At 42.7% G+C, this 27,970-nt stretch overlaps 4 protein-coding genes and 1 long non-coding RNA gene across 6 annotated transcripts in view; 1 reads left to right on the top strand and 4 right to left on the bottom strand.

Moving 5' to 3' along the window:
- Positions 1-234: 234 nt before the first annotated feature.
- On the bottom strand, positions 235-1,967 carry twist1a (twist family bHLH transcription factor 1a). The gene is made up of 2 exons (XM_034600055.1): positions 1,216-1,967; positions 235-743 (listed from the first exon to the last, which is right to left on the bottom strand). The coding sequence occupies exon 1, from the start codon at positions 1,801-1,803 to the stop codon at positions 1,243-1,245; it is 561 nt and encodes a 186-aa protein (XP_034455946.1). The 5' UTR covers positions 1,804-1,967; the 3' UTR covers positions 235-743; positions 1,216-1,242.
- On the top strand, positions 1,780-10,911 carry LOC117770521. Of its 2 annotated transcripts, none has more exons than XR_004615404.1 (4): positions 1,780-1,903; positions 7,210-7,282; positions 9,038-9,158; positions 9,540-10,911. It is a non-coding gene; the product is annotated as an uncharacterized LOC117770521 (long non-coding RNA). The 2 variants fall into 2 exon arrangements; XR_004615403.1 differs by having other exon boundaries at positions 9,035-9,158.
- Positions 3,663-4,659, bottom strand: LOC117770520 (fer3-like protein). The gene has a single exon (XM_034600057.1). The coding sequence runs from the start codon at positions 4,295-4,297 to the stop codon at positions 3,815-3,817; it is 483 nt and encodes a 160-aa protein (XP_034455948.1). The 5' UTR covers positions 4,298-4,659; the 3' UTR covers positions 3,663-3,814.
- Positions 10,912-16,628: 5,717 nt separating the features above from the next.
- polr1f (RNA polymerase I subunit F) lies at positions 16,629-20,556 on the bottom strand. Its single transcript, XM_034600054.1, has 4 exons — positions 20,232-20,556; positions 18,429-18,570; positions 17,949-18,157; positions 16,629-17,788 (listed from the first exon to the last, which is right to left on the bottom strand). Exons 1-4 carry the CDS (start codon positions 20,513-20,515, stop codon positions 17,293-17,295), a joined length of 1,131 nt encoding a protein of 376 aa, XP_034455945.1. The 5' UTR covers positions 20,516-20,556; the 3' UTR covers positions 16,629-17,292.
- Positions 20,557-24,010: 3,454 nt separating this feature from the next.
- The window catches only part of LOC117770519 (transmembrane protein 196), a 6,578-nt gene continuing 2,618 nt past the window's right edge, over positions 24,011-27,970 (bottom strand). Inside the window, exons 2-5 of the mRNA XM_034600056.1 lie at positions 27,952-27,970; positions 25,637-25,772; positions 24,680-24,798; positions 24,011-24,226 (exon numbers count right to left, since the gene is read on the bottom strand). The exon at positions 27,952-27,970 is cut by the window's right edge and continues 38 nt beyond it. Of these exons, the coding sequence (XP_034455947.1) occupies positions 24,155-24,226; positions 24,680-24,798; positions 25,637-25,772; positions 27,952-27,970 (346 nt within the window). The 3' untranslated portion in view covers positions 24,011-24,154. The remainder of the gene's footprint in view (positions 24,227-24,679; positions 24,799-25,636; positions 25,773-27,951) is intronic.

Below are 27,970 nucleotides of genomic sequence, written 5' to 3'. Positions count from 1 at the left end.
TATGAAATGTTTTCTTTTGTCCCCCTCCACTGTGGTTTAGTTGACTGGGGATTCAGCAACAACAAATGAAAATAATCTCCCTCTATAGACTTAAAGCACTGAGGCGATGGGGAATACATTTGTTACAAAAATATCAAGTTTTCTTTTGTGCCAAATGATTACACTCACACTTCAGCTGATGGTGTTTAAAGATGAAGTCTAATAAAAATCCAGACAACTTAGGGGAACAAATGATACCTTCATTATTTTTTATTCAAGATATTACCAAATATTTACAAAACTCAAAATGCGCAGATCCATTCAGCGTTCAGCATTCTCTGATAACAAAATAAATAAATAACTTTTATTTGAGAAGGGGGGGAAAGGAATTTTGAACCTGTGTATAAAAATAAATACAAAATACTTCATCTGCTCTGAAACACTGTCACAAAGAATGTGGACTGAATTGTCATTTTTCACTCATGTTTCAAGACAGAGCAGTTCCTCAGAGCTCATTTTGTTTGTTTTTTTACAACATTCATCTAGTCGCAGTGGTCTCTCTTCTTTCTTCATATCCATCCTGTCTGTCCTAAGTGCTCCTTCGCAAACATAACAGTCCATGCGAAGGGAAGTGTGAGAAGCCTGCTCTCCTCTCAGGCCTGAAGTACAGTGGCTGCAGTGCCAGGGCCTCAGCTGCAGTAGTTGGCCTGTGTCAGTCTATCTGAAGGGTTGGTCTGATCCACCAGTTCCTCAGTCTGGATAATCTGTTGGAAAAATAGACATTTGATTCAGAAAACAAATCCAACCAATAGATTGTGACAATACAGGGATGTAAAATAGGCATACATCTTACAGCATATTTACTCTGTAACCCTTCCACCACAACTTTACATACAAGTTGTAAAAAAACAACTATGTTTTAATGTGTGAGATTCAAATTTTAAGGTAGATGGTGAAATCATGTTGTTCCTATACAAAAAAATTGCGTAATTTGAGTTGATAGCCTTTGTGGAGGCCCACATCTATTTCAAAACAAACGGGCCTAATACATTGTCGAGCGGTTTGTGGGAATTCCATACGAATATTGCAAAGGTACATCTGCCAGAACATTAGAATTATCGCCTATCGCATTGATTTTCCATCTGGGTATTGTGCGTAAAATGCGCATGTGAGACCATTTTGGCACAGTTTGTCTCCCCGCAAGATGAAGGACGACGTGAAAGCAGGTAACCCTACCTTGCTGTCCCATCCACAGCAGCTCTGCTAGTGGGACGCAGTAGACAGGGACCACGCGCCCCCCATCCTCCAGACCGAGAACGCATAGCTCAGGCGTTCGTGCGCCACGTAGCTGCAGCTGGTTCCCCGCGCGTCCAGCTCGTCGCTCTGCAGGACTTGGCACAGGAAGTCGATGTACCGGGCTGCGAGCTTCAGCGTCTGGATCTTGCTGAGTTTGTCCGACGGCAGCGTGGGGATGATCTTCCGTAGCGACGTGAACGCCTCGTTGAGAGACTGTGTCCGTTGCCGCTCGCGGACGTTGGCCATTACGCGCTGCGTATGGAGGTCTTCGAAGGAGCCCTCGGGGCTGCTGCTGGCCTCGCTGCCACCGCTCCCGGCGCTGCCTCCTCCGCCCTCACAGCTCTTCCTGCACCTCTTCTTACCGCGGCCCGGGCTCTGGCTCTCCGCGTCCCCCTCCTCCTCCTCCTCCGCGTCTACGCTCCTCCGTGCCGCCCGCCGCTTCCTCGCGCCTCTCCGCGGAAGATGAAGGTCGGTCTCCTCCTCGCTGTTCCCCGCACTGTCCATCGGGGAGGAGTCCTCTTCCCGCATTGTCTTTGTTTTTCAAAAAAACTTGTCTGTGGACTGGAGGACCGTTATAGCCCCTGACCCGGATCTCCTGAGCTGGTTACAACATCAACAAACAGGACAGGTAATGAGGAGCGCTGCCTGCAGTGGCTGTGGGCTGGTGTTACGGTAAATCTCGTGCGCCACGGAGAGAGGGAGAGGTGGCTGCCAGACTGGGACGATCGGGGCTCTTATAGGAGCAGGCAGGAGGATTTTGGGGAGCGCTGTGATTGGGTGGAGGAGTGTAACATAATACTTAGGGAGAAGGAGAGGTCTAGCTATAATATTAGGAATAGAGTTTAAGACAGACTCGTTTTTACACAGGATTGAGGAGAGGGGGTGTAGTCTGGGCGGTGTTATTGAATCGTAGGTGTAGATTTGTGCAAAGGCCGAAAGAATTAGGGATGAATTCTTTCCCTCTACCACACCCCGATTTATTACTGCCTCAAATGCATTTTGTTGTCTTGAATTTACTGTGAATTTAACAGATTATACTTATAAAAGTCTGTAAAACGAAAGTGGATAAGAGATTACACCGTCTCCATGTTCACTGAATTTGCTTTTTTGAGACACTGAGACCAGAAATTCCCCCACAGGCCTAATGTCTGTTGTCGGGCTTCTTTTTTTCTAGTCTGGGCCCTGCTTGGGAGCAGTGGTGAAAAATATCAGTCCTACTGAAACACAGGAGGTTGACACAGCGGGAGGCCTCCGCTCGTATACGCAGGCCGAAGGTGTTTATTTTCCCGTCAGCAGCCCCGCGTCGAGGTATGCGCTTAAATGGGTCTGACTCACGCAGGGATCTCGACACCGCGGCTCAGGTTTAAAAGACTGGCCGTCCCAGGGAGCTCTCAGGGCGGATCCGTGCGCACAGCGGGACGCAGAAAGGCGGTGGACGGCCGGAGCGCAATGCAAACACTGGAGGTGATAAAGATGGAGAGGGGGAGGGATGAGAGAGAAAGAGTTGCGGGTTCATATGGAGCCCAAACGCGCAACACATGACCACCCAGCTCTAGGGCCTATACAGTGATAAAGTCTATATAGTGTCAAAAATCAAGCAGGAATACCAGAAAACTGTGGCTGAAAGAAGAGCAACTGGAGATGGTTAGAATAAGCGTGAGGATGACGCACACGGGATGAGGGTAACAGCAGCTCTCATTTTAAAAGGAGACACCACCGCAAGCTCCTATCGGGCCTAAATCTCCCTGATCTAACTGGTTCAACACTCAGGGACATGTTACCCCGCTTGTCCCACCTCTCTCCTCTTATCACTGACTCAATTCACACCTCAGTGTCAAAGACAATATCCAGCGGTGTGCCACGAACCCTCGATTTTCAAATGCACTTCATTTTAATCAGATAACGCTTTTAAATCTTCCTCATTTAGGGGGAAGATTTTCTCTCGTGGTAAAGACTGTCTCACACACACACACACACACGTTCATTGTGCGTCTGATGGATCAGGTGAGGCGAGCAGCCGTGTCGCTCTCCAAGGTGCTGGAAACACACCTGACATGCACACCTCCCTCTTGCTTTTTCCTCATCCGTTTACACAACCAAACAAATGGATCTATGTGATAGTTGTATGATCGGCCATTGTAATCTTATATATTCAGTCAAAATGAGTCTGAACTCAGTTTATTTTTCCTAGCAAGGAACACATACATTGCAATAAGATACGTTTATTTCTAAGCAACATATATATATTATGGAATGTTGAATGTTTGGAAAAAGACTACTCAGCTTGTTTCAGTCTAATAATTTAATATATTGATATGTGGCCACTGATATACAGATAACTCTTCATATAGAATTATAATATTACATTTTGCAAAAGGTCAAAAAGGTCTCAGGTGTTTTCTTAAATTTGCAGCATAAGATTGAGATAATATTGAATGTTAAGAAGCGATCAGTTCATTCACTTGTGTCCATGTTGAAGTCAGTGGCAAACCCGGACTGGTGCAGTGTCCGTGGCGTGGACTTAACATCCTGTTGAGTGTCATGTGTTCTCCAGCAGGTCCCTCATGAAGGAGATGTAGACGATGGCGAGGCGCAGGGTGTCGATGCGGGACAGTCTCTTCTCGTACGCGAATGTGGGAACTTTCGTCCTCAGCTCGTCAAACGCCTCGTTCAGGCTGTACATCCGCTTTCTCTCCCGCACGTTGGCCGCGTGGCGCTGCACCACGGTGATGATCCTCCTGCGTTTGGACGCGGCGTGGTCGTGCGCCCCGCGGCTGTAGTACCTCGGCGGGCTCATCGCCAGACGCTCGGCGCGGAGCTCCGCTGTGCGCACGTCGTTTTCCAGGCTCAGGCTCCAAGACGAGTCGCCCTGCCGCGTCTGGTTGCTCGGGCTGGGTGTGGTAGTATTCACCTGCTGCTTTGGTCCCAAAGCTAACTTCTGCGGAAACTCTATCAGGCTCATGTCATTGACAAAATTGATTAACGCAGAGTCCACTAAGCGGCCTGGCAGCTCCACATCCATCCTCCAACTGCGGCCTCATAGAGAATATTTCACTGCTGTCACTTTTATGCGTCTGCTTCTCAGTCAAGCGCAAGAAGTGACGCCAATCAAATCTTTCAGGACGAACTTAAGTCCTTCAGCAGACACAGAGACTGAAGCAGGAGCAGCATCTCAGAAAGTGAATCCAAATCCGGACAAAGCTCGACAGGGTGAGATCCTATTTGGCTCAAATCCAAGGCCCTTTCCTGCTGTTTTAATAAGTCGCCTGTGCCACTTCACAGCGCGACATCTTCCAGCGCTAGATAGAGTCCATTTCTGTCCATCAGTCGGCCCATGAGTGGGCTGAATCCGGGGAGAGAGGCTTAAACAGGCCGAGAGGAAAGTGGAGGGCCCTGCCAATTGATGTGCTGTCCTGGAGGCCCTTAATGAGCTTCTGAAGAACGGAGGCTCTTGACAGAGGGTCATACAGTCTTGTTTGCACTCTCTCCTCTGCTTTAGAGGCTAAATAATGACACTTTTACCACTTAAACGGGCCAGGGGAAGACCAAACACAACATTCCCTAACAGTCACTATACACCACAAGCTTTTCTGTTGCAAATTAAAGCAAATAGCCCAACTGTCCGTTACCATGGAAAGACAGTGTCCACACTGGGCCTGTTGAGAGGAGGTGTAGCCTGGAACTGAGGCAGTGCTTGGTCATCAGTGGCACAATTAAAACATTTTTTAGATGATAGTTGCACAGATCATAGAAGCTGAGTCTGATCTGTTTGATTGAGACTTTATGAACCTTTAAAAAAAAAGAAAATAAACTTTATTTGGTTATTTCTCGTATCCTCTTCCACTTTTTTCCCCTTAGGTTCACAGATTCCTTTGCAATGGGTTACAACATGATCTTACATATCCAATGAATTTAACATAAAGATTTATATAAAGGTAAATCCGAGGGTAAATTGATATAAGAACAACCCTGAATATAAACGGCATAAATAACACAAACATATACAAATACAAATACACATGGGTCTAGTCCAATATACACAGAAGAGTGTCTATTATACTTATTATTTATCTCTTTAGACTAAAGTCTAATATGTGTTGAGATATGTTGTTGCAGAAACCATTATGTCCCACATCCTGAACAGTACAGTGACAGAAAGCCTCTAAGTCTCGGCACTTCTGTTAATTCCCAGATGGACGAACACAGTGACTGAAACTTTTAATACTTTGTATGTAATGAATTTTGAGCATTTTTTGTTTATGTTATTTGAAGCGACATGTTTCGTGCCTCAAAGAAACATAAAACGGTTCTTTGAGATTAATAGTTCACTCTTTCCTGAACACCAACAAAAATTGATACAAAATATCGCCGGTCACTTCACATACTCTGATGTAAGAGGTCATTTTTGGTTGAAAATAATACCCTGTGTACATCTCAGCTGTGATTGGCCACGACTGAACCACAAAGAAACACTTGCAGATCTAGTTTGTCCAAAAACACTGGCAGATGTCTGCAGTGTGGGTATTCCTCTTGGACACATTATTTGAAATATTTCATTTACAGCTGAGGTTGTGTAGAGAGACACAAATTCCACATGTGACTTGCCAAACAGAATTTCCTTTGTTTACATAACCCAGTAGAGTTATTCTATTACACTTAAATCGGGCACTTTGACTGGGAAAACAAACACTGATTTACTTAATGACTGAATAGGCAGCAGGAAAGGTTAAGTTTCATACACAGGAACTGTCCAGAACAGAATGTTTTTATCTCATGAGTTTTAGGTGCTTTTGGGTTAAACAGTTTACTTGAGGGCAGCTCAACTTTTGTGGTTAAAGGAGGAGAGTGTTCTGTTGTAAAAGTTGCTGAATTCAGCAGCGCCGGCGGTTTTTAAAGCCTACTCATGATGACGTATTGTACCAAATGAAAAATTCTAACTTTCAGCTTCCCTGGAGTAAACTTAAGATACAGTGAGTGACTGATCCCAGAGGAACCCTCCTTTGGTTTCTCCTCTCTGGGAGGTCAGAGGTTACATTTGATCCCAGCAGCCTCTCTGGAGATTCCCAGGGGTTTGCTGATGTGCTGTGATCAGCTTGGTCGACAAGTCACTTAATTTTATCACGGGTAAAGTCTCTGAATACATCTTTATCATGGACTGTGAGGCGACTGAATAGTCATATTGACGTTATTGATTGGCTTTTTGTTATTATGTAAGATTGTAGTTAAATGTAATCACCCCATTCTACAGTTTTACACAACATTTGAAATACAATAGTTTATATTTTGAATTGTCATTGTCGGAATAGCACAGAGCAAATTAAATTACTGTCAGTTTAACACCTACCACTCACCCAAAACCCTGTAAACCAAAGCAGCTATCAATATAATGTGGCTATAAGCAAATGGCTTTTATTAATTACAACTCATATGAAGCATCTAACACATTAGTACATTAACAAATTATACATGGGTAATAAGATTATATTATAATAATCCCACAGGATGATATTTCTTCTTTCTTCTTTCTTTCTTAGTTATGGATTGGACACAGGAGACATTAATGAACTAACGACATTTAAAATGTCATAATATGTGTTTATGACACTGTAGTGTGATATAAACCGTTAATTATGTGGCTGTATATTGTTTATAAATGGTGTAAATTGGGGCAGTTTATATAAAGTGTTGCCACAAATTACAATTAAATATCATCAATAGAAAGTAAATAGAAACAGAACTACAGTTGCCTGGTAGAAGGCTTGATCAACTTCCTGCTCACATCACACACACAAACTGAAGTTCCTTTTGCATTCCTGTGTGATCACTGCATACACACAAGAGTTTGTGTCTGTCTCGTACACACACTCCCAACTTAAGTGTATCCTCTCCATCTCGCTTCGCCGCTTCTTCCTCCTCAGTTTCCCTGGCGGGCAGATAAACATGATGGGACATTCCGCCGGTTGTCGTGGAAACATTGAGAAAGCACAGCTGGGCGGGAGAATATGAGGTAATCTCACCCTGGGGCTGCTGGGTAAATATTGGTCTTAAATAAGGAGTAAAACCCCAAAAGAGGCATACAAACACACACACACACACACACACACACACACACACACACACACACACACACACACACACACACACACACACACACACACACACACACCCACACACACACACACACACACACACACATACAGGGGGTTGTCCCTGTTTTGTCCGAGTGGAATCACAGAGGATAGACGCTCATAATGTCACAGTTCCTGCTCTGCTCTGTTATTAGAGGTTATGCAGAATGAAATTAACGATAGTATGTGATGTGGCTAAATGTTTGTGGAGGTAAACGGTGAAGGTTTGAATGATACAACTTCAGTGTTAAACCCTATCAAGAGGTCTGGATGCTCCACTCAGCAGTTACAATGATTTTCCTCCTTTGTGATCAAAGAATCTGTGAGGACGTAGGCCGACTTTTGCGAAAAGTTCACCCTGAGGGAGACGTGAATGTGTGCTTCACATTATCGACATATCATTCCAAATCACAAATGATAACCTCTTGGTGGTGCTAAAGGAAAAGTCAGAGGACCACCAAACTAGAGAGGATTCATCCTCTGGGAACCATGAACTTCTTTTGAAAATGTTATGCCGTATGGTTCTAAGACATTTTAAATGTTTTAGACCTGCTGGTAGAGTGAGGTTAAAGTTGGGGGTCCATACAATTTCATTGGAATCCCAAACTGTTGACATATTTTAGACAAGACCAAAGTGATTGGCCAACAGACCACTGGTAGATAACCAGATAATGTGGCTGAGAAAAATAAAAAATTTCAATCAAGCATTTGTTTACACTAAAAATATACAAATTAGCTTCAATTTGTCATTTCTCCAGAGTGAATCCACGAAATGTAGCCTGGCACCTCAGTTCACAAGTTGTATGAGCACAATGTTACATCACAAAGACCCTCTTGACACCGAATCCCTTCTGGATGTCAGGTCCATACATCATCACAATACCACCGTAACATTTGAATAGAAGACCTGGGAAGAAAAGACTTGGATTCCTGTGTTTTGAACATCCTGATTTCACATGAGGATGTACAAAAAAAAGTATGTGATAGGTAAGAATTTTGTTATTTCACCAAAGTTGGTTTTTAATATAGAGATCACTGGAGACCAGTGTGCTGCTCCAGAGCAGCCAGAGCTGTTCTCACCATGTAAATCTGTCTTCCTCCTCCTCCTCCTCCTCCTCCAGCTCTGTCCTCAGTGTGCTGTAAGAACACGGCCAAATCTCTCCCACTGCCGCTGTAAATCTGAAACGAGACACCTTTCTCTCATTCTCCTTCTCTCTTTTGCTCTCCTTGAAGCTGTCTCCTTCTCTATTCTCTGTTTTCCTTCCTTGCTGAGTTCTTTCCACACCTCTACTGCTTGTTTTCTCCACTCTCTGATTGAACAGACATGATACATCCACTTGCTCTTTTCCGTAGCTGGTGTGGAAAAAGCGTTCTTTACTTTTTGGTGAGAGAAAATAAGTTGATGTCATTGCAACCTGACAGCATAGACAGAGAGAATATACACAACATATAAATTCTGTATTATTTTTATATATAGAGTTTGAATTTGAAGGGGGGGCATAGGCAGAGAGTGGGAGACAGTGGGAGTACGGGAGATGAGTTTAACTCCTGACCTGTCTGCCTCTCCTTCATTGTGTCACCCTGCCTCTCTCTGTGTTTCTTTCCATCTCCCCCCCCCCCCCCGCACCCAGAAGCTGGCTCATTGGCTTGCTCGTACCACCCTTCCTCATGCGTCCTGCCCTCTGATTGGCTTGGCACACTTGGGGCCTGTGCTCAGTTGTGGGGTGTTTACACAGCTGGGTGGCCAGCAAAGAGGTAGGGCCCATGCATGCATGTATGTGCATGTGCGTGCGTGTTGAGGTTGGATAAACCCCAATACCACATCATATATCTCCTCACTCGCCTCTCCTCCCCCTCTTCCTCCAAACCGCTGCGTGCCCTCAGCTACTCCTTTTTACTCTCCTCCTCTTAATCCAGCCTCTTAGCTCCCACTCTCCACCGCTGCACTTAAAAGTCACATAGCATGGCATGCTCCCCCCCGCCCCATCCACCTTCACCCATGTCAGCACCTTGCCTCGACTCCCCCCCTCCCCATCCCCCATATCTGTCTGAGTAATGTCTGTGTTTATTTTCTGAAAGAAGGTCACCCAGTCTTTACTGTGTATTTTAAGGGTGCCGTGTTTCATTTGTTTTAAGGGTCGTATTCTCAGCTGTGGTGTATTCGGAGATGCATGATTTGCGTGGGAAAGAGATACAACTCTTTGATGAGGATGATGATGTTGATGAAGATGAAGATTGGAGTGACATGCTTGAAACACTTCAGCACGGCACGATTATCCTCATGCCGTCTGACTGCAAGTGTCTGCGTTTGTTTGGGTAAGTCCTAATCTGTTAAGTCGGCGTTTGTTCCTCTTTTTACACCAAGATAATTTTAGTGAAAATATGTTTACACACGACTGTTCCAGAAGGATCAGACTTTTTTTTCTTCTCACCGTGGTGCCAGAATAGCTTGGGAACAAATGCGAGTTGGAAAAATATGGACGACGCTGAAGAAAAACATTGATAATTCTCACAATAACAGCAAAGAAAAACTTTTGAATGACTGAATGTTTAACTCCCCAGCTCCATTAGACAGCGCTGGAAGGACGCCTGCATCAGCAGCCTCACACCATCTAATAGCGCCCCAATAAATTTCCTCCTCTTGTAATCCTGAGCCTTATTGTTTGTCTTGGTTTGGATCAAACTTAATCCTGCGAGGACCATATAAATATGAATATGATGCAATATTAACAGTTCATGGTGCCAAAGAGCATGAAAATAAATGTGTCAATACTTCTTCACTCGTGATTGACAAAAATGCATCCCAACACAAGTTCATCTCAGTTTCCAGAGAATTCAACTATATTTTGTGGCCTTCCTGTGAAGATTCCCATCGTTGCACACAGACAGTTGTTACGATCTGTAAAACCAAATTCCGTACTGAGTTTTACGGGCGAACCTTGACTCCATCTGCTGAAGAAAGTTGAAAGCTTTGGACACCAGAAGTAAGCTGGATCCGTTTCCCTCAACCATATAATACATTTTATGAACTACCCTGAAAGTTATAACTAATAAAAGTCACTACTTTCCTCATCATTAAATGGACTACACTGTAAGCTATTCAAATGGCCTTAACATTTCCTCAACGCTACCCGTAAATGAAAAACTGACTTGATTTCCAGTTCCAGTTCTTTGCAAGTTCTGGCTTATGATGTAAAGAACGTGCGAACATCTGCATCTACAGCTATGAAATGGAAGTGAAGCAATAACAGTCAAAGAGGTGCTGTTTTGGAAGAATGAGAAAAATGCCACTCCAATAGGAGACAATGTAAAGTGTAATTGTTATAGGATTTATTGCTGCAAGTGCAAAAAATACAGAAGCTTTATAGTTGCACGTGGTTTTAATTCCAATGCTGAACTGATTATGTCAACACTTAATTCTTAGGAAATTTGCTGCATCTTTCTACATCTATTTCAGCATGAGTTGCCCTCAGTGAATGCTGCAGTCTAAAGCTTTGATCTCTCTTTATTTCAAAATTTCTAATTAGATTTTTTAATTTATACATTATTACATTATTATGCAGCACTCATATAGAGGCAAGATAATGAAATGTCCTGTTAAAACAATGGACAAGGATTGAGGAGCATATATTTTACTGCAAAACAAGTGTCAAACAAAAACTGAATTTAATATAATTAACATTTTGTAAATGTTAAATGGGGAAAAAAGAAGAAAAATAAAAAGCATGACAAAAATATCAAACACACAAAATGAATGTGATACATCAGGATGGAAGCTTATCAGCTCCCTTATCAAGCACCTGAGGTGTATGAGTCAGTTCACCTCTGTTGAGTTGACGCCCACTTGTCAAGAAGTGGTTTCCAGATTTTCATGACGACATTTTCCTCGTCCGTTTATATCAAAGACCCTTCATGCGAATCAAAAGCCTGGATCTTTAAACTGGCTGCAGGATCGCTGTGTTTTTCTTTTGATGGTAAACATATTGGAAATCTTTGGTAATTGAAATTAGCCTCCCTGGAGAGTCAGCGGATGGTTCACTGAACAGGGGGGTTTCTTTCATCTTCTTGTCGATGACTTTACAAGTGCTTTTCCAGCAATCAGCTCTAATACACACATCATCATGAGTATTGGCCACCCACGTTTTACTTTCTTCTCATCTCTCCCTCTATTTTCTTTTTCTTTCTCTCTATCTCAACCTCTTTCCAACACGAGCATCCGCGGCCTCGCTCGGCAGTTTGACAAGGTTGTCATAAAGTTATTATCATAAAATGTTTAGCTGTGTCCTGGGTATTGTCCTGTAAAGACATGTGACTAAACATGAGATCATTTTTTCCAGACCCAGAAGTTTTTTCTTTTTCCTCTTGGCTTATTTATTTTTCTGTGGTTTGGGGAGGTTGTGGCTGAGAGTCTGATGATATGCTGTGTGTGTTCCTCTCCTTACCCCACCCCTCAATGCTCCTCTCCACATTTCTATTTTCTTCTCGATTTATATGCAAAAGGTAGGGAGTGATGACATTTTTTTTTTTTTTACATTTACTTGTTCTACTGTAAATCACAGCGAACACTTAACATTAATCTCCATGTTAATAAGGTTTGGCCTCATTCTTGTTGTCTCTTCAGATGATGTTACTATCATAATAACTATGAATAGTTAGATAAAAATTAAGAATCTTTTTTCTTTTCCCTGCCACATTTCCTCAGTGTTGGAGTGTAGGAGTTACGGTTTTGTCTGAACACTGTCTAGACGCCTATGAGCCTCCCATTACCTTCTGATTACGCTGAGCCCTATTAATCTGACTGGGCTGGCTGACCAGGACGCGCGCAGACACACACACACACACAAACACACAAGCACACTCATGGAAAATGAGATGCAATGTTATTTGTTATGATTGAGAAAACACACATAATGAATGTATATCAGATTCAGAAAAGTCCAAAAAGCATACTGTTCATTTTTACTCGTGTTTTTTAATAAACGCATTGGTGACTCTTTTATAAACATTCAATATGAATGAGCATTCAAATTTGCTTACGTAGGGACAGTGGAGTTGGTGGAAAAATATTAACTCCCGCAGAAAAATAGGGATATACCATGGACTGTGTTCTTATTACTTTAGAGCACAGTTGACAAGAAGTTAGAAAAACCTAGTAGAGAGGTCACACAATATCATTCATTCATTCATTCATAGCTACCCTGAGCATACATAACAAAATGGTCATATGAATGAATGTCATTCAATATTTGTGAAGTTTAAATGCGGGGTTCCTCAAGGCTCTTTGATAGGCCTCATATTATTTTAGTTGTACAAATATTATGGATGTATTTCATACAGATGGTTTGAACATTTATTTATGAGTAAACAAAAAATCACTTGTTGACAGTGAGAAGAGATAGCTTGAAATTAATAATTACATTTTAATGTAGTATAGCTTAATTTGATCAAAACATTTTAATATCACTAATTACTTAATAAATAAAATGACTTTTATTTTTGATACTTTATTTTATACCTCTGTCCACATGTAGAATGTGACACATACGCACATGCAGAGAAGAAAAGGTCAGGTCATCAAATCTCCTGTTGGTCATTGGACTTAGTCGGAAGTAACCTGATCCTCTAATATCTGATCTTATTTCTATCCGATGTATCATTAACACATTCACTGATGACTCCCTGAGGAATCCATGAAATAATAAATGTGTGAAATTAGACACACACACATGAAGATTGAAACAAAATTCCCTCGAGCAAAACGCTGTCACAGGAAACACCCGTCTGTCGTCGCCGGGGCTACTGAGGACAGAAAGGTGGGTGTCGGGTGCCAAGGAAACAAACTATGGGAATCCAGCTCACCAACCACAAGTAATGTTTACTTTTGGGGTTAATAGTGTGTGTGTATGTGCGCTTGTATACGGGTGTGTGCAGACAGTGATCCCTTGGGAAAGAGTTTAACTCTTGAGTCTGTCTGTCTTTGTGCGAGCGTGGGCTATTTGCCTACCTGAGGGAGAATAAAAAACAGAGATGCAAAGCCAAGTGCCAAAAATCTCTCAGAAATGCCTTTGAAAACGCCATAAAGGGATTTCATGGACGTCGGCCGGCCTGTGAGAGATGGACTTTGATACAACTCAGTCTGGCCTGGACTGTGTTGGACGATATACGGCCACAGTTGCACGGCTCTGACTGGTGGAACACTTAAGGGGTTTTTATGACCTGGTGCCATTTGGGGCTCTGGGATGGAGCGGAGCGCCGACCACATAACTAATTAGGCCTGGCCAACGGGGGTGTGCGAGGATGGGGATTTGCGGATTGTGGGATGTGGATGTGGTGTAGCGTGTCTGCATGAGTGAAGTAGCGAGCGGGGCCAGTGAGTGTGTGGCACAGGTCTTTGTGTTGTGTCCTGAGCACGGAGCTCCACATCAGGGCGCCGCTTGTTCTCCATAAAGTCTCCATGAGCTCTTTCATGTAGGAGCCACCATGCAGGCCTGGAAACTTTGACACAGGAGATAGGGACCTACACACACACACACACACACACACACACACACACACTAAAGAGACCACTCCCATCAAAGCAGCAAGATACAGACAGAGGTGTATGAAAAGATTTGAAAAGTTTGGCCTGCTCAACAGAAACAACACTTCGCTTATTGTCTCATCACTCTAACCCTCCCTCCTCTTCTCTCCGTCCGCGGATCATGAAGATGAACGACCGTGCCTAGATATGAGAGTTCAGTGGCGGGGGTGGTGGTGGGGTGTTGTCAGAAGTGGAATGTGTGTGAACTGCACACCGCCTCCTATAAATCAGGCCGACAAGTAGGAGGAGGAGCAGGAGGAGAGGGAGAGCAGGGTGGAGGGGAAGGGGGAGGAGTCAGTGCGAGGGAGTGGTGGGAGGGACGATGAGATAAAGCAGAAAATGCATTTGCTGCTGAAAATGAAGTATGGATGGTGAGTTACTGCGATGCTTCAGTTGTGAATACTGAAATTGATCAGGGCGTGATGTCACCCACTGTACACTGTACAAAAGCCTCCCATAGACACTCATTGTAAAATCAAATTTTGATTATTACATTATAACTTAGTCAATACTAGATTATTACTTTTTTATATAATTTGTTGAGCTCTTCCTTAATGAAATTAAAATTGGAAATATACTCAATGGGTGTTTCACTTATCTGGAAATTACATCAGCCTCCACCTGTCTGTTATGCTACACTAACCTCCGTCGAGCGTATCCATGTCATCATCTGTGACTGATAGGAGGAGAGCAAGTGGGGCCAGTCTTTCTGTTGATTGGCTGTGGCTGTCTTTCGTCTTTCTTCCCAGTTTAAAGCTGGACCCTCGGCCTGAGGATCTCTGCAGCTGGTCACTCCTGAGCATGCTACTGTGTTTTTAAACAAAAGGAAAATCTTTTCCTTTCCTTTGCAGTGAACTCCATTTGCTCAAAGTGGGAGTTCATTACCCCTTGGGGATGAGACCCACTCCAGATCGAGGTGGTTGATTTGGAAGAGGGAACACTTGAGGGGTGGTCCATCTTTGTTCTGAAGGAGTCTTTTTATGCAGCTGTGCATAACAGTCTCACTGAAGGTTTGGCGTTAATGCACCGTTCTCTCAGTAGATCAAGAACTCCTACATCCTCGACTGGCTCCAGGTATCTCTCCTTCTTTTCAAAATACAAAGTTTTTTCTATATTCTGCCTGACAGTTTCTAACAAGCAGCATTCTGAAGCTGACAGGGGTTGATGGGTCAGCTGAGGATGGGACCTGGACCTGAAAAGAAGAAAAACCTAGGGAAACTGTATCAAGCCAAATACTTCTCAGATACTTAAAAAAAACATTGTGATACTTGCACTACAATGCATAGAAACGCTTTTTAGAACAAACACAAAATGCAAAGTGTGTGCTGATTTTTTGTTCCTCTACTCAAACTCAAAATGAACGCATAATTTGATCAAATCAAAGCACGAACATGCAGAAAAACATAAAGGTGCAAAGTTAAGTGAAAAGAATGAGAGTATAAGTATATAGTATGAGTATAAGACTCACTGTTGAGAGGCAGCTGCACATGTCGGCCTACAGTCCAGCAGTGTGGGGTCTAAGCATTGCCCTCTCGAAAAGCCAACAACTTCCTGTAACATCTCTTCTGTTTCCAGAATCAGGTCCTTCAGCTTGAACTGAGACTGAAACCTTTCCAGGTTTCAGTCCCACAGCTGATGGGCTCCTTGGCTCCTCTCAGGCTGCTCACAGCTTCACACTCCGTCTTCTCAGTTAACTGGGTGGATGAAAAAGGTAATGTCCACCTGTGGCGGCTCCTTTGTCAAAGGCAGCATTGACGAAGACAACGGGCTTGGTGTGATCACGTCCTTTTTCACTAAAGACGGTAGGCTCCAAAAATACAAACGCCTAACTTTGGAAGATCGCTCTCTTCTCGACTAATAGAAGAGGGATTGGCATAAAGGCTAATGCCATGGGAGTTGACAAGCAGTAACACGCATCTTAGAAGCTTCCTAAAGATACCCGTTATTAAAGTGTAGAAGATTATTGAAGAAATCAGTTGAAGAATGTAAGAGAATAGTTAGCGCGTAAAGATGCAGGAAAACAATAGCGTGGATGCTGAATCAGCATTCACACTGGTAGGTGCAGGAGGGGTGAACGAGGGACGGAGCCAAACCCGAGAAAATGAGCGATAAAGGCAGAGGGAGGTGATGGGAGGACAAATTACAGTGACCGTCACTTAAGCTTTTTATATCTTTCTATAGCTGTCTCAGGTTAGCATAAGGGAGAGCAAATTTACAAAATAAAAACAGATACAAAGTGAAGAGACGGCTCATGTCGATGACACACAATCAGGTGTGATGGATGAACATGAGTCCAGTTAATTGCGGTTCCTTATCCGGCCTCTTTAGGCAGCTCCTGATAAGCTCTCCAACTCTTAGCACCTCACAGCTAATAAAGCTCCCCACTGGAAGGCAGGGGTGTGTGTCTGTGTGTGTGTGTGTGTGTGTTTGGGGGGGGGGGGTAAAGAAAACACAAATATCTTTAGGCCGTCTCTCAGCACTTTATCACTTGACACCTTCTACTGTGGGAGTTAATCTGCCACGAAAAACAAGAAATCCTGTTGTTAATAAGACTTGATGCTTGCAATTTAGGATTCCACAGGTTCATTCAATGTACGAGTATTTCAAATCACTGAGGAAAAAAAAATAGAAGCAATGCCATCATGTCAAAATATATGGATCTTTAATTTGGAAGAAATTTTAATACTTAATTTCCATTTCTTCTGGTTCTCTGTCAAAATAAAGACAACACACCCTGTGATACCTGACAATGCAACACTAAAGGAACCTGGTGCAGCACTGGACACGATTCATTATTGCAGTGTAAGATGCAAACTGTGATTCAGACTGAATATTGTGAACAATGGGAGGTAAAATGTTATTTCCTCTTCTCGCAGCTTTCATAAAGACAGTGCTACCAATGACTTCAGAGGCAAAGACAACTCATTTCTTCAATTGAGTTTGGTTTGTGTCTTGGTTGTACATTTTTTCCCATTTGGAAAAAACCTGCTCTTGTTGCACATGAAGCTTGAAGGTTTCACTCCTGGGTTTGTGTCCCAGTGTGGATGAACGAAGCAGTTTTGCGCCCCCATCTGGCAGCAGACAGGAATCACAACCCAGTAAGTGTCACTGGGACAGAAGCTACAAAATGAAGCTGTAGAAATACTCCAGACTGCCAGCCTGACCCATTTTACAGGAGCTTAGAAGAGCCCAACATGCTTCAAAAATCTTGCTCACTATAAGGCACATCATTATATTCCACTGGCATTAACATAATCAGTATCGACAGATTTTTTCACACCCGATTTCCAAACAGAACACAATCTGTTTTCAGATTCTTAACTGTTCAATTTTGTTTTTCCTCTTTTTTGATTTTGGTGGTTCAGGTAATTCACTAACTCCTGATGTTACCTCACTACCAGTTTCATGTTTCCTCTTTTTGCTTGGCTTGTCACTGATATAGCCGCTGGAGTCGCTCCCGTGCACGGGACAGAGCTCACCACCCTCCTCTTCTTCTTCTTCTTTCAGACGTTTCTCCTTCTTCTTTTTCTTCTTCTTTTTGTCACCCACTTCGTTGCCGTTTGCCTCATGTGTCATTCCATTAAGCTCTGGTGTTGTGACGCTGTCCTGTTGGCAGGATGGTGTCACCTCTCCTTCTGACTCCTCTTCTCTGACTTTGTCTTTTTTCTTTTTCTTCTTTTTCTTGGGGGTGTTTTCAGGAGATGCCTCTGTGGTTTCAGGGTTTGTTTCAGTGTCTGCTGTGTCTGCCTGGTCTGCAGGGAGGCCCGACTCTGAGCTCTCACCCATAGCCATCAGCTCTTGGACCCTTGGACACAAAGACAAAACACAAAAATCAATCACAAAGTGTTACAGAAACTCAACTGATGCAACAAAAACCTGTAAATTGACATTGTAAAGGTGTGAATAGTTCACAGATTTCTTTTGCCATGAGCCCCCTCCTCCAACCACCGCTACAGGCCATTTACCTGGTTCTGTCCAGCCGCCCTCTGATCAGCAGCACCCCTGCAGTATCAGCATCGAGTGCAGTCACTTCAAACTCCAAATCAGCTCCGATCCTTGGCCCCGCATCCCTCCAGGTTTCCATAGCGACCAGGTTTGGTTTGGGAATGCTGGCGTTGAAACAGTCATGCACCAGGCAGCCAACGTGGCTTACACTGAGTTTATTGACCTTACCCTGGAAAAACAAACAGTGGAAATAAAGTATGATACTCACATCACAGATGGGCAAGTAATGAAATGTTTGGTTTATGTTGTTGTGAGGGGTTGACAATGTCTTACAAGACATAAAAGTAACATAAACCATTAAAAAATATACAATGTGCCAGTGTATTATTTCTTGAGTTACAATAAATTCCCCAAATCCATGACTGTTGCCATGTGCCCGCACCTAGAAGCACCGTGTGTTACTCTGGATGACAACGTTCTGTAAATAAATTAAACCTCACCAGCAATTTCTGCCCTTTTGTAGGTTGGAACACGATAAAATTGGCCTCTATGTCCATGTGGATGTAGCTGCTGTCGTCATAGATGTCTCCGTGCTGCCCCACTATCCTGATGTTGTCATAAGCTAAAGGGACTCCTTTCAGACTGCAAGAGACAAATAGGACAGGTTGTACAAGTTAAAAATAGTTTGACTCAGTGTAACATGACATGACACAGCTTTAGTGTCATAATTACAGATCATTTGCAATTGGTGGGTGAAAACCATTTTGTACACAATGACAAGTGCAGGTATGTCATTCAGTGTCGAATGAGACAGACCTGTTTGTGTTCTTTTGCCTCCAGGTGATCGCTACCTGCATGCATTGCGCGCCATGTCAGAAAAAGGTGGATGGCTTGTGATAAGCCAACCTACGTCAATTTAACGCCCAGAAAAAGTCCCGGTGGTCTGGTGGCTATTATGGCCTGGCTACTGCCGGTAACAGTTGACGGGCCTCTCAACCACTGTAGGCACGCAAGCAGGAGGCGAACGCAAAAAAAAAAAAATCGTCATCACACTTGCGGCAACCCTCAGCGACGCACACAGAAACTGTACCCACTTCTCTGTACTTATCGTTTTAGATGAGACGCCCTGCGAAATGGACAGCCACGGACAAAAGAAAAGTGAAGGTGGAGCAGAGAGGGAGACAGTACAAATAGAGAAAGGCTCTAGCCACAGATACCATGAAATGCAGCAAAATAAGCAACACATATTTCATTTAACTGGAGTTAAAGTCAAGACTCCATTACGATGTCAAAGAATATTTTTGCTGCTTTCTGTGACTTGATATGAATATAACCGATTGTCTTAAATGGGCAGATGGTATCGTTTCGAATCGATTGCAGGGCCCAGGATCGCATCGAATCAAATGATATTGTTGCAGATTTTGTTATATCTGCAAATATCATATAATTGTCCAAGGAATTGATATATTGCAACGCGATGAAACCTCCAATTTACAACCTTCTAAACACGGCCCATTTATTCATTGAGGATGGGAGCAGGGCAGGCTGTGTGTATGCGAGAGGGAATAACAACAATAATAAGCAATACTACAACACTAATAATAAATTCAGTGTTCATTTCACTACTTTCTGAGCATTTTGAACATATAACTGCGAGACGAAATTTAAAACCATTCTGTCTAACTGTTCTTAAATTCAGTTTAACTGTACTTCACACTTCAAATCGGTACAGGGGCAAATATTGTACTTCTTATTCTGTTCCCTTAACGATCTAGTGTGTAAGACTTAGTTGAAGGGAATCTATCGGCAGAAATTGAATATAAAATAATGCCATTGATGTTTTCAGTAGTGTGTGATCATCTAAATTGTACGAATTGTAGTTTTCTTTACCATAGAATGGGCCCTTTGTATTTAAATACTTGCTGCCATGTTTTTTTTTTACAGTAGCCCAGACTGGACAAACTAAACACATTTTGAGTTTTTATGAAAACTAAAAGGCCACCACAGGTTCTCTTTCATGTTTGGAAGGAGGGTGAGGTGAGGGGTATTCAGCTGCAATACGCAACATCACCACTAGAAGTCAATACATTCTCCACACTGAACCTTTAATTGTTTGTATCTATGGTAGCACTATAAAGGCACCACTAGATGCAGTAATATAACTGGACAGTTTGAGCATAGAAGTGTATATTCTCTTTATGTAAATCTGTTAAAGTTTGTACACACAGGCTGTTGAGTGAAGCTGGCGACACAGCTGTATAAAACTAACACGTGGTTCCTCCTCCTGTGGTGAGAGCTCGTACCTCTGGGAGAACTTGAGCAGCTCGGCCTCCAGCTCGCCCCGGATACCCGTCCTCTTCTTCTGCAGGTACATGGGCGGCAGCGCGACGTGTCTCCGGTGCGTGTTCATCACCAGACACGAGTACGGCGCAGACAGCAGCTCGGAGGCGGCTGCGAACGACGGGATCGTGCACGGGGCCGCGTCCCTGTCCGGTTCGCTCGGTCGGACCTGGTCACCGGCGACGGGGACCTCACTAGACATTTTCTCATGTTTTGGGTCGACCTCAACATGCTCGAGGTTCGCCATGCTAGTTCACAAGACCGGAAGCCCAACAACGAGCGACTTCCGCCTTGAGGATGTTAAACATGAGACCGTTTTTTAGGGGGACACCTGCTGGGGAGGAGGTGGAATTACAACAGTGAGAGTCATAAAGTAATAGAGTAATTGACTCATGCAATTCATTTTTTTTTTAGATTTAATCTGATTTTCTTAATATTGTTATACAAAAAATAGAATCATTGTAATGGGAAAAAAATTGTATCTGTGTTAAACTGTTTCTTCTAATCAATTCTCATTAAGATTAAGATTAAGAAATCATTAATTAGTCCTGCAATGGGGAAATATGCAATGTTACAGCAGCAGAAACACACCAAACAAGTAGCATGCAGTACTTGGGTGAAGTGATATCAAGAAATAGAAATATAGAACAAATATGTAGAACAAATATAAATGTTCACTATTTCTAAAGGGCTTGTGCCTATTTCTTTTATATTGCATTATATTTAGTTACACTAAATGTAACCACACACTGAACACTTACCAGTATTTTCCCTCATACAAAGTTTTAAAAAAGTTGCCATATAGCTGCTTGATATAACATTAGACTATACCAGATACATAAGAAATATCTGTCTCAAGGCCTTGTTAGTTTCTGACTCAGGAAAACAGTAAAGTTCCCCCCAAAACTAATGTAATATACTTTGAATGTACTTCCATTCGCTTCAGTTTGGAGCTCCAAGGCCTGCCTCTCACTTTGAAAACCTAAATAAAGCCAGAAATAAATAGAATTAGAATAAAAAGTCTAATTGCCTCAAAAAAGCTGCGAATGTCACATTTAGATATAATTTCTTAACTCTAATACTGTTAGGATTTTAATAATATAATTAGACACTATAGCCCCGAAAAGGATCGATTTTACGCGCATCATGTTTGTACTTAAACTTGTTCTCAGACCTAAACCTTTATATATATTACAGTATTCCTTTAGCTTTAATCAACATCACACATACATGAATGCACTGTGCTCATAAAAAGCTGTGACCTATGCCTTAGAAAGAAATCAAGCTGAAGGGCAGATAGGAAAGGCGTTGTCTGCTTACGCACACAGAACATACAGCCGATAAAGCAGGAACACAAGGTTTCTCACTCCAATGAACAACAAACACCGTATCTGCAAAACTACTGAAGACTCACAAAGCTTCAGCCGGGTCAAAGCTTGTTTGTAAAACACAAAACCAAACACTGTCAGAATGTGAAGATTTGCCCAGCTACTATCAAAGGAGGGGCGAACCTGGGAGCGGCTCCTCATCATTGGTGGATTCCAGTGCCAAGAGGCTGGGACCATGCCTGTGCACCAGCAAGGGAGAGCCAGGGCTAAGCCACGGTGACTCCCCCTCGTTATTGACCAATGAAGTTCTACCTACTATTATAAGTATTGCACCCGTCGTCCGTTCGGGGCGACTCTTGACTACCCCGTGCTACTAGAAAGCAGAGGCTGTGTATTGAGTGCCCATAGCTATGCTGTACCTTTTCATTGCTTCTGAATAAATACTTGTTGAACCAAACCGAGACCGGCTCTTCTCATATCTCGGGACAAAAGAACACATATACACAGTTCAAAAGTTACCTAATGTTTTGCAGCATAGATGCCACACTCGACATCTAAAGAAAAGTTTAAGGTAAAATTGTTTCTCTCTTTGTAGAGAAAAAGTTTCAAGAGAAGGAAACAGTCTAGAAGTACATCAATGGTTCAGACTTGTATTTACCATATATGAGGATATGTGTCTTGTTATAACCTGTCTTACCTCAGAGCAACGATTTTAAGGTGGGTTCTGCTTTATCATTTGATTTTAAATCCAGTCTTGAAAAAAGGGGCCCAGTGTCAAAATCATCCTACATGCCCTTTGTGTGGTGACTGCACTGTCAAACTGTTCAACTGTAAGGAGGCGTTCATTGATTCTGTATCCTGTTCATACCTGCATTAAGATCATTAAGGTGACCTTAGGTGTCAATTGGTGCAACTACAGTACACATGAACACACACACGCACCACACACACACACACACACACACACACACACACACACACACACACACATATATAGATATCTAGTGTCGCTGTTTTCTGACAGAGCAACACTACAGGAGGTCACATGATTCAGCATTTCACCACCGGCGCATGCGCACACACACACACACACACACACACACACACACACACACACACACCCACACACACACACAGTGCAGATATTGAGCTCTCTGGTGTGCCATGGCCCACTCCTGTCTGTTGTCACGGTGATAAATGGTGACATGGTTTCCTAGTCAGCAGGTGCTCCCTCTGGCTTCTGCTGCTGTGGGCCCTAGTTAATGGTTAAGACACACACAAGGACACACACACACACACAAACACACTGTCCTTTCTGAAGTCGACAAACACCATAATGAGGCAGCATATGGTTGACTGCACATCTTCGTAAGTGTACACCTTCTCATACGCGGCCTCATCTGTAAGTGTGTGCATGTGAGTGTGTGTGATTGTATTTTTCAATTTAATTGCTACTTCTCCTTTTGCTTTTTGAGGCACTTTGTACCTCCGGCTTTGAGAGGTGCTTTAAAGAGATTTACCTCATCGCTTAACTTTACGATGACCGTGTGAACCCAGAGCAGAGCTGGAGCCGTCCCTGTGTTTAACTGTAGTCCCACAGGGGAACAGTGGCTTCATAAATCCTGCCCCACATTGATCATGTTGACTGTGCAGTGCTGCAGGTTGTCAATGCACGATACTGTAATTGATTTTTAAGATTAAATACATGTATCTATTGAAAAACATTTTGGGGGTTTATTGATGATTGTACTATTATAATGTGGCAATACACTCGCAACACCTCACAAACACATCAACATATTTTAGATCATGGAAAACTCATCTTGCTGCTAAGTGTGTTTTTGTAAATTAAACTTAAAAAAAACTAAAACAAAATAAAATTCCAACAATATAGACTCTGATTTATCTTACTTTATTTGAATTCATTTTTTATAAGAAGCATTTATAAAAATATGTCTCATTTATAGATATGACTAGATGCCTGATATACAAACATAGATATACAGTACAGTACATTGGGCTTCACTGTATTTTCATGCCAAAGCATTCCATTATCAGAAGATACACTTTACTGGAGGCTATCTCAACATTTGCATTCCATGAACCCATAACAAGACGGACGATAAGGGCGTTGAGAATGAAACAGCAGTAGCTCTTTAGAACAAGTGGATCAGCTGCATGCGTGGTTTGTGCTCATCACTTTGAGGCATCTGATTTGATAAAATCTCCTCCTGCTTATTACCCTCGAGGTCAGACGATGTCACGCAGAAGTCTTGCCACCTGAATTCATCACCCAAACGACAGCCCTCCGTCCTGGCTTTGGTTTGAGTTGAAGTGAAGAGGTTTGAGCCCACGTTTACATAATTAGTCAGAAGCACAGACGCCTCCCTCCTGCTGGAGCAGACAACAGGTTTCCGAGGTGAGAGACTTGGATTCACTCCCTGCACTCAGAATAAAGTCGCTGTGCATGTTGCAGGGCTGTGTACAGTCCTATCAGAAGGAAGTACATGCTACATTGGTCTGTTGACAGCAACTGATTCCTCACCCCTTTGGTGACATCATGGTGATGCTGCGGTGTGCCCGTTGTAGGAGATCTGAGGGATGCCGTTGCTGGAGTTGTCCAGGATCTCCTGTTAAGGGGAACATGCGAGCACACTTGATAACTTCACATGCAACTGACAACTTACGTTGGATATACACGCCATTGTTACCTTCGCCAAGGAGATTATGTTTTCTATATGTGAAAACTTGGTGGAAGGATGCAATGCTGGTCAGGGAATAATCCATTACATTTTGGTGCAAATCCGGATCAGGGAGCAGATCCAGGCAATTTTCTTTCTTTAACATTGTGAGATACAGTGTTTTTGTAAATTTTCATTGATTTCTCAGAGAATAATTCATGGATCTTGATGAAAAAAAACCCAGAAGTGTTTAGTTGACTAATACTTATGAGTGGTGCAGATCAAAATAAAACTCTGGATCTACTGAATTCAAATATGGTTTCATAAGTGGACTGTTGGGCCATGGTGGAGGTATGCGCTCTAGTTGCAGCCGTTTCAATTGTTGCTGCTATGCTGTCTTACCTTCTCGGTCATCTCGTGCGAGTGGTGCAGTGAGTGCTCCCTCTCAAGAAACATCCTCTGCTGCTCAGAGCTGGCAAGGCGACAGGTCAGCCACGTCGATAAGGTACATGATGAGATGCCTGGAAAAGACAGGAAGAGGAAAACCAGCTGGTGAAAGAACTGGATTTTACTGGAAGGGTGGACTGTCCCATCTTTAGTGTTTCATAGTTTTTTTGTGGTAAGGGGAACTGACTGTTGTTTGATGCAAGGTTGATTCACCTACCTGGAATAGCTAGTTGTCCCTTGAGTCCCTATAAAGCCCTGGATTTTCTGTGTAGCAATTACCTATTGGTTATTTTAGTTATATGGACCATCAGTAGTGGAAAGGTGGGGCTGGGGTGACTGTAATTCATTATGTGAAACAGTTTTGTGACAATTAAAGTACTGACATGTCAAAACATTTTTTAATCTTAACCAATAAAGTACCACTCTTCTTATTACACCTTCTAAAACTCTTTGTTGTTTCTCAAAATGACATTTCTAAAGGTTTGTCATGAAACAAAATCGACTCATGGCCTTAAGATTAAATTCAACTCTACACCTTCTTCCCTCACCTGCAGCTCAGGAGCCTTTTCCTGCAGCTGAGCTCCACCCACAAGTTAACAGGATTGGTTTCTTAGGTTTGTGACATCACAAGCCCTGGCTGTTTGAATAAAAAAAAAAAAAATTCAGACTGGTATTTGTTTACTAAAGTGTTGAGGTGGAAATACTCAGCCATGTCACTGACTGCTTAATTCGCTCAAAATATATTATAAATTAAAAAAAATGTATCACGTAAAACGCAGAAGGGAAACAAGTTAACATGTTTAAAAACTAGGACATGCATGTATACACCCATAAATATGATCTTTCTAGTTATGTTTTATGGCCATCGACCATGGGGTTTGTCGTGTTGTGTTATTGTTATTTTTTGTTTACCCAGACCGGCCAGAGTCATGGCAGCCAGGTGGATCGAGTGCATCGAGTCTGGCCGTTTGTTCAGCGCCCGAACAAACTGGAAGTTGAGGATCCCACCAATCAGCCCGCAGATACAGCACGCTGAAAACAGGATCATCTGGGGGCCACAGAGAGAAAGAGAAAGAGAGAGAATAGTTCTTGTCAATGCTTGTGGTAAGCTTGACATCCGATCAACAAAACTATAAATGAACTGACAAAATGTGATGAGATGTGAGATATACAAACTGCTACTGAGCTTCCATCTCCATCATTTTGCTGTTTTGGGTGACGGCTGCTGTGATGGGTAATGTGCATCAGTCAAAATAAATCTCATTTCCTATTAGAAAATTGGATTGCTCTCAAAGCACAGTCTCCTCCAGAAATATTGCCCTGCTTGTAAATTTGCTGGCATCACTCACTTGCTGTATTGGTGCTTGTGTGTGTGTGTGTGTGTGTGTGTGTGTGTGTGTGTGTGTGTGTGTGTGTGTGTGTGTGTGTGTCTGATTTGTGTAGATTGTTGGTGAGGTTTTACTTTCAGTATGTAATCAATTACATTTGTGGGATTACAGTACATTCTTCTCATTATCAGTAGCTGAAAAACTCAGACCCAGTAGGATAATAGGATTATTTTTCCAGGAGGATCTGATGGAGCGATGATTGCAATTCCTTTACCTTGCAATCCGAATAATCAAATCAGTTCAATTCAACTCAACACCACATCAATTGTGGATGCATGTGTGCATGTGTGTGCGTGTGTGTGTGTGTGTGTGTGTGTGTGTGTGTGTGTGTGTGTGTGTGTGTGTGTGTGTGTGTGTGTGTGTGTGTGTGTGTGTGTGTGTGTGTGTGTGTGTGTGTATTGTGACTGGACGCAGGTTCTCTTTTTCATTGCTCCCTGCACAGATTCCTTTAGTGCCTTTAACTGCACGGAAAAGGGCATCTCCAGTTTCAGTCATTATCCGCTGAAGTGTTGAAAGCGGCTGGCAGGAGTCTGGAGCCAAACCAACCTAATGCAATCATCACTCCACAGGAAAACATGGAGGCAGCGGCTGGAAGGAGGAATGAGGAGAGGAAGATGGAACGGGCCAGAGCATCGAAAGGAAGAAGGTAGAGAGAAGGATGCGAGTGATGAAAGAGGGCAGAAAAGCGCGAGGAGGAGGATGGCGACAGAGACAATAGTTGGGGATGGACAGATGGAGGCAGAGGGAGAGGAAGGTTGAGCGATGGCTCTGTTACAGCCGACTGACACTGATCCATCACGCCCTCCCCACAGGAGACAGAGACAGTAGGAGGGAAACACGAGGACTTGCAGTCACTGAGAGAATGTGAAGCGATCGCTGGATGGACAGAGCGACAGAAAGAGAGGAGAAGAGGTGACTGGCTGTCTCCTCTAGTTTCCTCACACGTCTCTTTTAGAGCTCAGAGGATGCACGTGATGACAGGATGACACACACACACACACACACACACACACACGCACACGCACACGCACACGCACACGCACACGCACACACGCACACACACACACACACACAATCACAATCACACACACAATCACAATCACACACAGACACCTTCGGGTGTTTGACATAATTAAACTGTCTTTACTTATAAACTTCCATTGGTGGCTTATTCAGACCTTGTGTGTGTTGTGAGTGATCGTTCCATCCTTCACACTACATACCTATAAATCTACAGTATATACACTTCACGCGGATGTGTGTTGATTAGTATTTGATTTTGACATGGGAGGCACACAGTACATCATTATATTGTTGTAATTATTACTGATTTCTGTGAATATTGACAGTACTTAAAATGGCAAGTCCACAATTTCCATCAAAAGGTACAAAAAAATCCACATAATAGCGCCCAACAAAAAGCTAAATAATCAAATTAACTTTTTATTTGATCTGTAGAACAATAAAAACAGAAAGAAAAAAGGTTACACTAAAAAACTGTTGGTCAATAGAATTAATTAAATTAAGTTTGTTCAAATTAAAGTTAACAACACAACTGATAACTCAATTTGTTTGTGTGGTACCAACTGAAGCAATTTTTTTGTTAAACAATTTTCTCTTATTTGAGTAATGTCATATTTTACATGTAATTTACATGGCGTCTCCACTAGGTACATGACAATTGGTCAAGTCAAGTACAGCAACGCATAACCTCCTCTACAAGTGACTTGTCATATTTGATAACGTGTGTACAAACTACTGAGATACGAAGCTAAGGAAGAGAGTATAAGAAAAGAGGATAATGGATCATAGGAGAACAAAATAACTTTAAATACTTACAATAAGACCCGTCCTCTTT

Source organism: Hippoglossus hippoglossus, chromosome 11 (genome assembly GCF_009819705.1).
Source record: "Hippoglossus hippoglossus isolate fHipHip1 chromosome 11, fHipHip1.pri, whole genome shotgun sequence".
NCBI lineage: Eukaryota > Metazoa > Chordata > Actinopteri > Pleuronectiformes > Pleuronectidae > Hippoglossus > Hippoglossus hippoglossus.
The sequence above is the reverse complement of the archived record's forward strand: the minus strand, read 5'-3'. Positions and strand labels throughout refer to the sequence as shown.

Coding starts and splice junctions, on each gene's coding strand:
- twist1a (XM_034600055.1), bottom strand. CDS start 1,803: ATGCGGGAAGAGGACTCCTCCCCGATGGACAGTGCGGGGAACAGCGAG.
- LOC117770520 (XM_034600057.1), bottom strand. CDS start 4,297: ATGGATGTGGAGCTGCCAGGCCGCTTAGTGGACTCTGCGTTAATCAAT.
- polr1f (XM_034600054.1), bottom strand. CDS start 20,515: ATGGCGAACCTCGAGCATGTTGAGGTCGACCCAAAACATGAGAAAATG. Junction 18,571..20,231: donor CTGCTCAAGTTCTCCCAGAG/GTACGAGCTCTC, acceptor TGTCTCTTGCAG/TCTGAAAGGAGTCCCTTTAG. Junction 17,789..17,948: donor GGGCGGCTGGACAGAACCAG/GTAAATGGCCTG, acceptor TTTGTGTCCAAG/GGTCCAAGAGCTGATGGCTA.